The 11,930-nt window shown below is 50.2% G+C and overlaps 1 protein-coding gene and 1 long non-coding RNA gene across 3 annotated transcripts; one reads left to right on the top strand and one right to left on the bottom strand.

Moving 5' to 3' along the window:
• Positions 1-4,390: 4,390 nt before the first annotated feature.
• On the top strand, positions 4,391-9,423 carry LOC102698808 (cytoglobin-1-like). 2 transcript variants are annotated; one of them, XM_069187765.1, is made up of 5 exons: positions 4,391-5,109; positions 6,047-6,154; positions 6,242-6,362; positions 7,097-7,177; positions 7,953-9,423. In XM_069187765.1, the coding sequence occupies exons 1-5, from the start codon at positions 4,853-4,855 to the stop codon at positions 8,091-8,093; spliced, it is 708 nt and encodes a 235-aa protein (XP_069043866.1). In that variant the 5' UTR covers positions 4,391-4,852; the 3' UTR covers positions 8,094-9,423. The 2 variants fall into 2 exon arrangements, with proteins under 2 accessions (XP_069043866.1, XP_069043864.1); XM_069187763.1 differs by lacking the exon at positions 7,953-9,423 and having other exon boundaries at positions 7,097-7,562.
• Positions 9,424-10,596: 1,173 nt separating this feature from the next.
• On the bottom strand, positions 10,597-11,850 carry LOC138237885 (uncharacterized). The gene is made up of 2 exons (XR_011189207.1): positions 11,709-11,850; positions 10,597-11,503 (listed from the first exon to the last, which is right to left on the bottom strand). It is a non-coding gene; the product is annotated as an uncharacterized lncRNA (long non-coding RNA).
• Positions 11,851-11,930: the final 80 nt, after the last annotated feature.

Genomic DNA, 11,930 nt, shown 5'->3' on the forward strand with positions numbered 1-11,930 from the left:
CAGCTGGATGGTGGGCGGGTCAGAAGTCAGAGGTTTAGAGGTCTCTGCACACACTTCCCTATTCCCCCCCTGTGTAGGCCCACAGGGTTCGGCGCTGTGAGCCAGGACATGCAAAAAAAAAACAACACAAATGGCAAATCCACATCAGGTGGGCTTAAAACAAAAAGTTAGTGGAGATTCTAAATTTATGTTAAAAGCTTTGGTTCAGTCATTTATCAGCAACCAAGCAAACAAAATGGGATTTATTCCTTCTGTTCCTGTGAGGTGGCATGATGGCTACAGCACGATATGACAAATCAGTACTTCCTCGTGACACGCAGCTCAAGCACAATGGCTTGAACGCTACAGGAATACAGAGTGCCTACAGACAGCAGGCACATGGCCGTAGACTGGCGTACCTGCGCCGCACAGCTGCCGTCTGGTACAGGAACGCTGATCAGGTGCGATCACAGTCTGGCTTTGGGAAAAGCTAAAAACAGCCTATGGGAATGATTCAGCCCTGAGCCATTAGTCTCCATCATTGTTCTCCTGGCCTGTCATCATCTCGCAACGTTTTTCACACTCTTCTGTGCTGCGTGCATAGGGGTCACAACTGAACCGCGACGGACGTCCCACAAGAAGCCGGTCGCTTGTGTCGAGACAGTCTCCCTGGATACTGAGGAGCCATCCCTGAGCCCGGCTTGGAAAACCAGAGGGAGCAGAGGGGAGCTCACTGTGGTGCTGTGTGTGCAGCTACTGGTCTGCTCTGGACTTGTGATAGGTCCCTCTGGGGATATATTGCTAGAATGGGCATCATTCTGTGATAACCTGATTTCCAATCGATAATTTAATGACAAACACAAAGCTCACCTGTATTTGCCCTCCTAACTGCTTGGTACAGCTGTCTGGCAAGATATGAAGAGGCTAAAATGACAGTTATTAACACTGATAGTAGTGCTGATGCTACTGACACTTTAAATATAAAAATATAAAATGTTGTGGTGTCAGTACTAGTAGTTTATTTGCTTCTGGAATCTACCCTAAGTCTGTATAGAAGAGAGCTTTGCCTTAGGTTTTCAGGCTGTGTCGACAAAGCACTAGGAAGTGAATGGAGCCCCAGTCACGGCTCGCTTTCAAGAGGAACAAAGCGGATATCTGGGCACCGTGAGCCCGCGAGGACGTTCTGTTTTCCTGGAGAGCAGGGCTGAGAGCTCCCTCCCTCTCCCCCTCGTCACGAGCGGGCGGAGAGCGTGGGGTCCTTTGGAAATGTCAGGCCCTCCTGAGTGTCTCTCCTCTCGAGGCATGGGGGTGTGTGGGTGTGAGAGAGAGAGAGAGTTAGAGCAAAAGACAGTGTACTGGTACTATTAGATACAACAAAAAATGTTTTGAATTTAATTCTTCGTCCTTTCTGTTATGCTAGGAATGCTAGCTTATTCCTAGTAGTGGTCATGACAACACTTACATATTGAAATCCAGTCCCTCAAGGATACCATACGTCCTTTTTCTAACCACTTCATCCAGTTCAGGGTCTGGGGGGGAGCCGGAGCCTATCCCAGCCAGCAACAGGCGCAAGGCAGGAAACACCCTGAATGGGATGCCAGTCCACCACAGGGCACACAGACTCACACCAGGACCAGTTTTCCCAGAAGCTAATTAACCTACTAATTTTCTCATGGGACTGTGGGAGGAAATAAATACTGTATGTCATTGGGGAGCATGCAGACTCCACACAGATAGCAGCCCAGGTCCAGAATTGAACCCTGGGCCCCAGCACTGTGAAGCAGCAGTACCATCCATGTTCCGCCCTCCTCAAGGACACTTAAGTGTTAAATTTACTCCGAGAGAAAAAGCATGGCTTGTGATTCCTTTGCGCGACACTGTCACACAGTGCAGTCTTGAACCCATGCCAAAACAAATACACAAAACTCATCAGCAGGTTTTACTCAAGGAGAATCAGAAAAACAGGCCTGCTGTTTCTTCTACAATAGAACTGTCTCTGTTTCAAGTCATCGAACAACAGCAGGTTATATATTTTTGAAACAAGCATGTATTTCAGTAAGCCTGTGGTGAACATGGTAATGGCCAGGGAGGAGAGAGATATTTGCCTTAAATATTCAGCACTCAGCAGCTCTCTGAGAGGAGACACTGTGACTGAAGTCTGCAGAAGACATAACTCATACAAACAGGAGGAGATCATTTGGCCCATCTAGCCCCTTTGGTAATTACTTCTTCACTGATCTGAGAATCTCATCTAACTGCTGGGAATCCATGGTATCGACTTCAACAACATGGCTGAGCAGCTCGTTCCCTGCTCCTGCAACCCTTGGTGTAAATACAGCATGTACCTTTAGCTCTCGGTTTCAAATGCATTTCCATGTGCATAGCTATCGGGAGAAAGCTGCACAGTTGACTTTGTGAGTGCCTTTCAGGTAAAGAATTAGGTTTTACTATTCCTGCACTGTCAAAAGATTCAAATCAAGATGGAACATCAGCCCAGCAATCTGAGACAATTGCATCTTTCTGGAGTAACAAAGACTTTGACAGTGCTGGAAAGGAAATGAAATAAAAGGTACCATATGCGTATGACTGAAATGACAGTGTAATGTAACTTGATGGCTGCGCTCAGCTACACAGTCTCCTGCCCTAAATAAAGAGAAAAGGGAATCACTCTGATTATCGCAAATGGTTTAGTGAGCCCACCTGGGCTCCTCTGTTCTCTTCAGCAGTAGAACCCTCTGCTTCATAGGCAAGGCGTGATGTGATGTGCCTAAAGCCTCACACATCAAGTAAATGTGCAAATCTCACCAAGCTGAGCCTGCTGCTTTTTGTGCTTGGTGTTCTGTGATGTACATCTCATGTGTCTCCGAACATTTATCACTTTTATCTGGAAGGGTTGTGAGAGTCTCTACATTTTTATTGATAATGATCCTTACACTTGTACAGCTCTGTTCTGGACACTCCACTCAAAGCGCTTTACAGGTCATGGGGATCCCCTCCACCCCCACCAGTGTGCAGCCCCACCTGGATGATGCGCCAGTCCGCTCCCCACACACCAGCTCTCAGTGGGGAGGAGAGCAGAGTGATGAAGCCAGTTCAGAGAGGGGGGTTATTATGGGCCATGATTGGTAAGGGCCAATGGGAAATGTGGCCAGGACACCGGGGTTACACCCCTACTCTTTTCGAGAAACGCCCTGGGATTTTTAATGACCACAGAGAGTCAGGACCCCGGTTTTACATCTCATCCAAAGGATGGTGCCTTTTTATAGTGTAGTGTCCCCTCCACTGTACTGGGACATTAGGACCCATACAGACCTCAGGGTGAGCGCCCCCTGCTGGTCCCACTAACACCTCTTCCAGCAGCAACCTTAGTTTTTCCCAGGAGCCTTCCATCCATGTACTGACCAGGCTCACACCTGCTGAGCTTCAGTGGGTTGCCAGCTGGGAGCTGCAGGGTGATATGGCTACTGGCCATTTCATTGAGCCAACTGTCTTATTTATATGGCGCTATAGCAGATAATGATATTCCTCCTTATTGTCGGTTTGAGTCTACACAGAACTACAGTGGCATTGTAGCCAACAGCCATGTCACTCTGAAACTCACAACTGGCAGCCCACTGAAGCTCAGCAGGTTTGAGCCTGGTCAGTACCTGAATGGGAGACCTCCTGGGAAAAAAGGTTGCTGCTGGAAGAGGTGTTAGTGGGGCCAGCAGGGGGTGCTCACCCTGCGGATGGGTCCTAATGCCCCAGTCTAGTGACGGGGACACTATACTGTAAATAGGTGCCGTCCTTCGGATGAGATGTAAAACTGAGGTTCTGACTCTCTGTGGTCATTAAAAATCCCAGGGGTGTAACCCCGGTGTCCTGGCCAGATTTCCCATTGGCCCTTATCAATCATGGCCTCCTAATAATCTATGAATTGATTATTAATCCCATCTATGAATTGGCTTCATTACTCTGCTCTCCTCCCCACTGATAGCTGATGTGTGATGAGCGTTCTGGCGCACTATGGCTGCCGTCGCATCATCCAGGTGGGGCTGCACACTGGTGGTGTTGGAGGGGATCCCCATTACCTGGAAAGCACTTTGAGTGGAGTGTCCAGAAAAGCGCTATATAAGTGTAAGCAATTGTTATAATTATTGTATTGTGTTGTGATATCTAATCAGATAAAAAAGTGGCACAACGGCAGAAGCGCACGGATATCGGCGGGGATTATTTCCAGAAGCCATTCTGCGTGAACGATAGACCCGCTCTTTGGCTCTTGACATTGGCGAAGGAGATGTTGGCGTTGGGGAGCTGCTCGGGTCCTCCCAGCGCGCGGGGGCTGGGGGACCACGCGCAGGTGGGGGCGTCCCGCGCCCTTGAAGGGGGGGGAGGGGGCTCTCGGCTTCCACCTCATTCGCGTCGCGTCGCCCGCGCGTCAAAGACATTAGTTTGCCGACGGGAGAACAAAAAAAAATTACTCCCAATTTCTTTTCCATGAAAAATAAAACAATCGCGGAAGGCAAACGGAAGAGATCCTTCTCACGTTTCAGAACAAATCGTGCTTCGCTCATAAGGGATGAGAGCGCGCCGTGTATCAGCTGTTAACAGTGATTATTAGCGGGCGGCAAGCGAGCGAAAATTGTGTAAGAGCGGGCTGTTCAGTCCGGCTCCAGCCGGGGTGCTCTCTGAAGTCCCCGTCGTGGAGAGTTTCTGTCTCTTTGGGGAGGTGGTTCTGGGGCAGGTGAATATCTCTCACAGCGCTCTTGGCGGTGCTGTGGACGCCACGGAAGAACAGTTCAAGCCATCAGCATCAGTTATACCCCGGCGCCCAGTTTAATCCGAATAAAAGGTCTCCCCTAGGTGCGCTGTCGGAGTCCAGGGTCGGATCGCGATGGGGTGCGCGCTGTCCGGAAGCGGAGTGAGTTCGGGAGCGTCGGCTCCCGACTCGGCCGGGTCCAAAAGAGATCGCGCGGCGGAGTCCACTTTTGCGTCCGCTGGAGGTTCCGAAATCGGAGGCGCCAGGGGTCCCGGATTCCGCCTGAAGTCGGAGCCAGTTCCCTTGACAGAGTCCCAGAAGGACCTGATCCGGGAGTCCTGGAAGGTCGTGCATCAGGACATCGCCCGGTTAGGGATCATCATGTTCATCAGGTAGGAGAGAAAGAACCGGGCTCGTAACTGTCGCTCCCGTACTCCCTCACAGTGACACTCATGCCCACTTTGCTGAGGACATCGCAGCTGTAGATGTGTGTGTGTTCACATTAGTACTGTGCTAGTGAATTCAGCCAGGGAATGACGGGCGTGCTTGGTAAAGAGATTATAGCACCGATTTTACACGCAAGATCGATCTTGACCACACTGGGAAACAGTGTAGCACATAATGCTCTATCATCATGTTTCTTGTTTTTGTCCCAAGAAACATAACCTGTGGCATATCCTGACCTTTTAAATCAATCACTCACTCAATCAATCAAACCAGTTTTATTAATCCTTGGTATTTTTGTGTCGTACGATGTGGTTAAAGCACCAAGCCTTTTATTCAAGGGATGCTACTGTATATACAGTATGAATGAATTTGGCTGCCTGTGCTGAAGTTGGTAATCAGCAGCACAGAAAAACAACATTTGAGGAGACCTGTTGGAGTTCACATCCCACTGCACAGTCTAGGACAGACCTGGGCTGTGTAGCCATGTGTTAAATAACAAGTAAAGGTTTATTCCCTGCAGAAAAGAGAAGTAAAGAAACACAACGTTTCGGCTGTGGAGCCTTCTTCAGGTGTGTCGGGTGTGTTAAATATTTTTAATAGTGAAATAGTGGAAGATAACAGAAAGGGAGAAGTGGTGGTTAACAGTGAGGTCCCACAGCTCTGGGGTGCTGGGTTTGTCTGCAGGTGCAGGTGCCTGTCTGTGTGGAGTCTGCATGGTCTCCCCGAGTCTGCATGGGATTTCTCCAAGCACCCCAGTTTCCCCCTCCTCTGACAGGGTGACAGGCCTGTCTGGAGGGGCTCAGCTATGAAACTGACCCCACTGTAGTCGGGACAAGGCTCAGGCGAAGCAGTGAGCTCCTCCTGTGCCCGTGTCCCTCCCAGGCTGTTCGAGACCCATCCGGAGTGCAAGGACGTCTTCTTCATCTTCCGGGAGATCGACGACCTCCAGGAGCTGAAAATGAGCAAGGAGCTGCAGGCGCACGGCCTCAGGTACCCATGTGGGGGTCCCGTGGCTGGGAGTCTCCGGAGAGGAGGGGGAGGTGAGCTGGAGCTTCACTGCGTCTCCTCTCTCGGCAGGGTGATGTCGTTCATCGAGAAGAGTGTCGCGCGACTGGCTCAGGAAGACAAGCTGGAGCAGATTGCCTTGGAACTGGGGAAGTGCCACTGCCGCTATAATGCACCCCCAAAATACTATGAGGTACCCCTTTTAGAACCACAGACGGGTTTCGTGTGTGAGGATTTCACTCGAGGTACTCTATGACACTCTATGGAATGGTACTGACACTCCTCGGTCCTGCATTTCAATTGTCCTGTTACCAGTGCGCTGTGGGATAGAGAGTGTTGGGAGACAGTTCCCTTCCAGGCTATAGATAAGCATCTGTCAGCTCTGTCTCCACCATCCCAGTCTGTGTCCAGTGCTCCCAGTCCTCCTGCTTTGCGGGGGAGACGTTCCTGAGACTGGGTGGGGGGGGGGGGGTACACTGTATACTGGGAAGGAGATCTCCTGTACTCCCTGACCACCACACGTTGCAAATAGACAGAATTATGCAAAAGATAAAGAACACGACAGAACTGAAGAGCAGTCCTGCACGGTGTTCTGTTATTAGGAGGGGTATTATTACAATGAGCATGAAGCAGGTATTTTTCATCTCCTGTGACTAGAACAAGCAGATATCTGTTGTTTAAGATGCTCTAAACAATTCTAACACACTGTTAGTGTTTAACTTGTGGATCAGCCTGGATTAGTTGTTTTTAATAGAGGTGCAATTAATATAGAGTTCGATTATGATCACATTTATTTCACTCCTAACGTTTTATGAATATGTTTTTATTAGCATTATATTATAAATTATATTAGCAACCCCTTTTCTAAAGTGCGGCTTTGCCAGCCGGCGCTGTGGCTGAGAGACGGGTTCTCTTGTGTTTGCCCAGTACGTCGGAGTGCAGTTCATCAGCGCGGTCAAGCCCATCCTGAAGGACAGCTGGAGCCCGCAGGTGGAACAGGCCTGGGAGGTGAATATTCCTGAGTTTGGGCTTCATTGTGCCCCATTTGAATCAGAGCAAAGTGCCGCAGCTTTCGGTGAGATCATGGTTGTTAATAACCGTTGGGAAACATTTTCTGTATCAACAGTAAACCGCAAGCCAGAGGCCACAAGTGGAATCTAGATAGAGGAGCTTCAGAACGTGCACAGGATGCACTTCCTTACACAAAGGGTTGTGGGAGCGTGGAACAGGCTAATCAGCCATGCTGTTGAAGCCGATACACCGGTTTTCTTCCGAGAAAGAGCTGGATGAGATTCTGGGATCAATTAGCTACTAACGACCAAACAGTCCAGATGGTCTGAATAGCTCCTCTTGTTTGTCAACACTTTTGACGTTCTCCGGCTACGGAATGTGATGCGGATATTCTAAGATATCCTGTGGTATAAATAGTCCTGATGCGAAGGAGGAAACCACGAAGCACATTTCATATGATACAAACATCTATATTGCCCTGCTAATACGAATCGTTCAGTGTTGTTCTACTGGGCAGGTATATCAGGACATCCGTTACAGGACTAGGTGGTTAACGCTTGAATACCTCTGTAAGGAGTGTATTATCACAGGATAGATGCCTTGCAGGTGTTACAGGCTGATGCTGGCCAATGCAGCAGGTCTAAAAGAGAGCGAGAGTGTATTAAGTTGTGGTGGAGAATTCACTCATGATTAGCACTGTTTCAGAGAGGGCTAAGATCACCGTTACAAAAACGCAAGTCTCTTTCAGTTCTTGGCTTTTGCTTGACCCCAGAGTTTATTCGCGTACCTGGCGGCCGTGATGAAGAGGGGGTACCACGAGGAGGAGCACAAGGACGGGGTGAACAAGGCGAGCTACGCGAGGAAGAGGCCGCCCCAGAGCCCGGCGGAGGAAGCGCCGCCCAACTGCATCTGACGGCGCCGACGCGCTCCGTGCCGGTTTCTGCGACCGGGGCGGTGTGGTCCTGAGCCCAGCACCGGCAGTCCGACCCATTACATGCGAACAGCAGCCCCGCCCTTAACCAGAGTGAGAGTCTCGTGAGCCGTCGGTGTCCACCTACTGGATGGACGGTAGCTGAGTGCGACTGAGGAGCCCGGCAGGTGGCACTCAGTTACTGCGCCTGTGTCACATCAATGCCCAGTTTTGTGACCCCCATTTCGCAGCAAGACATCCATTACGTGGGCAGGATGGGTGGGCAGGCAGGGTGAGGGAAGGGCTTCTTTAAAGACAGGTGAATTGACAGCTTGAATGAATGATGCCTCTGAAAAAATGGAAGGTTTTATTGCAGCCAACTGGAGCCTCTGACAGAAGTCAGACTCCTCTCTAAGCTGGCCAGAGCCACCTGGTGAGAGTCAGTCTGGTTATTCCCCAACACAAAAACATGAAATAGCTGGAATTGTAACCAGATCTCCGAGTCCTACTCCCGTCCTGGCCTCCCTGCATTGGCAACCAGTCAGGTTTGGGAATCGTCTACAAGCCCACCTCCTGACTTGAAAAGCCCTAGGTAATCTGGTGTCTTGCTGCTCCACAGGCCTGCTGGTGTATCTGGTGTATTACTCCCCACCCTGCCAGCTTTGGCCACTGGGTTCTGATCCACGGTGTGTTCCCGGTCCCTCTCGTTTGGCAGCAGCCGGTCTGCTCTTCTGCACGGAAACAGGGAAATACGCTGCCTGAGGCTGTGTGACACTCTGTCACAAGCTCTGACTCTTTTCTAAAAGCCCTTTAAAGACCCGATTCCTCAGACCTGCCACCCTGGTTTGTAATATAACCTCCCATTGCTTTCTGCACTTGTGTCTGTCCTCGGACGTTACTTTATCTGTGGAATATCGCGTCTTTGTTCTGCCCTGCAGGAGATTGAAAGCACTGTATAAATTATGATTATTATTGGGTGGAAGTCACCAGGGAGCAGCTCATACAAGAGACAGAATGATTAATAATTACAGTTGTACAGCTTAGCAGAGAGCACAGTGGTTAAGTGGGTTCAAGTGGCCACCTGTGGCAGTTTTTTGTGGTGAATCTGCAGAGGAGCCCAGGGCACGAGGCCTGCTGACTGGCGTTCCCTTCTTCGCCACAGTGTTCACATCTGTACCACGCTTTACCACAGCTCCCTGTGTCTTACCATGTTTTTACAATGACACCATGGTGCTTAGCTTCAGCTTCACTGTGCTATACCACAGTAAGCTCTTAGAGGGGAAGTATGATCAGTTAGCCCTGACTGTTTTATTTTGTGGGCATTTTTTCCGCGTTGTTCAGAGCAAATCTTTAGCAGATCTCGTTTCCCCTGCCCTGGTTCCACATCGGTAGTTTGTGTTCAAATGTGACACAGGTCCGGACAAACTGTGCACTTAGAGGCTTGTAATTAGAAGAATAAAGCAGAGTTACAAAAGGACTGTCTTCTTGTATTCATTCGCACCCCTGATTCGTTTGATGTGATTCCAGCCGGTGCCGATCGGGGGTCCGATCTAATACAACAGGCAGTCTGAGCCGATCCAGGGGGGAGTCCTTGCCCTTCCACTCAGTGACCTCCGTCATGTTTCCCGAATAATTTCCCCGTGTGTGCTCACTTGTAAAGATCCGCTCCCGCCTCCAGTCCTCCTCCTGTCTGCAGGTGTCCCGTATTCATTAGGCATGCATTAATGAGTGCAGCAAGCAGAAACCGAGCACTTGAAAAAAACAACCTGTGAGAGTGCAGACGCTGAACTCACACTGACACGCAGCAGAATGTCTTCATGGCAGGATTTCGGAATTGTTGCACCTGTTTATATGCACCTTTTCTTTCATGTGCAAGGTCCTTGGCTCAGCTAGTGTGGCTCCAAGCAATTTCACACATAACGTTCGCGCACACTGATGGTAAATCAAGTGATCCGTGATCCTGCTAATCAGTGATCCCGGCATTTTTGTGAAGTTTTAACATTATATGCCGGTACAAAACAAAATCTAACATTGTACCCTGTCTAACACAACTCAGAAGCAACTGCATTTAAATAAAGTGGTCCTCTGCTCTACCAACACATAGCCACAAAAAAAACCATGAGAAAATCCATGCAATTAGTAAAACAATGTCCACAGGATAAACTATATAGAATGAGCTCTGAAGATGCGCTTTGGCGACATCTAGTGGTAGACATGGTCATTACGCCTTGTCTGGGGCAACCTGCCATTCCGCTCCGTGAACACAAACAGACTCGATTAAATATTTAGTTTAGACAGTTATTGTGCCGCCTGTTGTTTATTCTGTGTGATGTTCCGAACTGTGTCTGCTTACTCTGTGATTTGGCATGAGTGTGCTGTCGCGGGAATACTGTATCGTGAGAGGTCCTATAAACATTCCTCAGGTTTTCGCTATGGAACCAGGCCTGCCAAATTCGGTTCTGGGAAGGTCTAGTCTCTCCTGGTTTAATTAGACATATAAAGCGTATTTTGCACAGCTTTTTACAGTTCACTTTATTACAATTATAAACGCGTTCACGCCTGGTTGGACGCGTTATGAAAGATGCAGGAAATGAATTAATGACACCAGCTGTGGAACCGTGGGCCACGGCAGGCAGCCTTTATCCGAGAGCCTGGGGGGCTTCGAATTCCCTTCCGCCCGCGTCCTTACTTCTTCCAGCGCAAGCTGGAGGCTTTCTGTGTGTTACAGGAACCACTGCCTAGACCTCTGCAGTTGTAGACCACCTGCTCGCTCCTCTGCAAGTCCGAACCCGGCCTCACCCACCTCGGACTGATCTGCAAACCCATCGCACGTGAAACGTATTGTAACGCATACGGCCGTCAGTGGTGTGTAAGAGCCGGCTTACCAGGGCTCTTACACACCGCCCTTCACCGGTGTCACCGATGTCACCGCCCTTCCCTGTAATAGCAGGACCACAGCCCCTGGGCTCTAGAGGGATCTCTCTTTAGCTCAGCAAGCTGGGTCTCTGTTGAGTGGCCCGGGTTCAAGTTCCCCACGGTGCGGGGCCGACCTGTGCAGGCAGAAGGCAAGGGCGCCCGCCTGAACCCCGTTGCGTTACAGTACTATTTATTACTTTGACTGTTACAAATCCAATCAGTCGCTGCGTTTTGTCTCTGGGTGGTCACTAACACGTGTCCTGTTGGCAGTGCCCACGGGCTAGCCGGCGACGCCGACCGGTGGCAGGGACACCTGTCCGGGCGGGCTGCGGGATGACCCACAGCAGGGCTGGTGTGAGCCGGGGTGGGGGCGGTGCCGCCGGACTCGGGGAGAGTGACGGCCTTCGTGGCTCGGGATCCGAGCCGTCATGACCCGCCTGTGCGCGAAGAGTAATCTTGGAGCCGGTGACGGGAACTTCTCGCTGCGGGCAGCTGTGCTGTAACAGAAGAGTCCCAGTACGTGCCTGCAGAGACTTTCGGAGTACACGAGTAGAGTTTAAACCTGGGATCTCCGCCCCTCAGGTCAGCCTGGGCTGTAAAACCATTTTTTATTGCACTTGTAATATTGTTCTTTTTAAAATGACCATCCTTTGTTTTCGCTTGTTAGTAGAGGAGGCTCGGTTGAGGAGGCGGGAGCGTTACCTCTTGGCGTTCCTCTGGAGTATCCCGGTTTTTTCATTCTTTTCCCTGCCGATTGCTTGGCAGTCCCGATGCGGTGTGAGCTTCCTACTCAGACCTGTTTGCTGTATAAAAGCGGGCACGGAACTCGAACCAGAGGTCACTGGGGAAATAGAGACGGAGCTCAGTCTCAGTGACCCAAGCCCTGCCGGGACGCTGGGTTTAATTTCAACGCTTCAAACGCTG

The sequence above is a fragment of the Lepisosteus oculatus genome, chromosome 3 (genome assembly GCF_040954835.1).
Source record: "Lepisosteus oculatus isolate fLepOcu1 chromosome 3, fLepOcu1.hap2, whole genome shotgun sequence".
Lineage (NCBI taxonomy): Eukaryota > Metazoa > Chordata > Actinopteri > Semionotiformes > Lepisosteidae > Lepisosteus > Lepisosteus oculatus.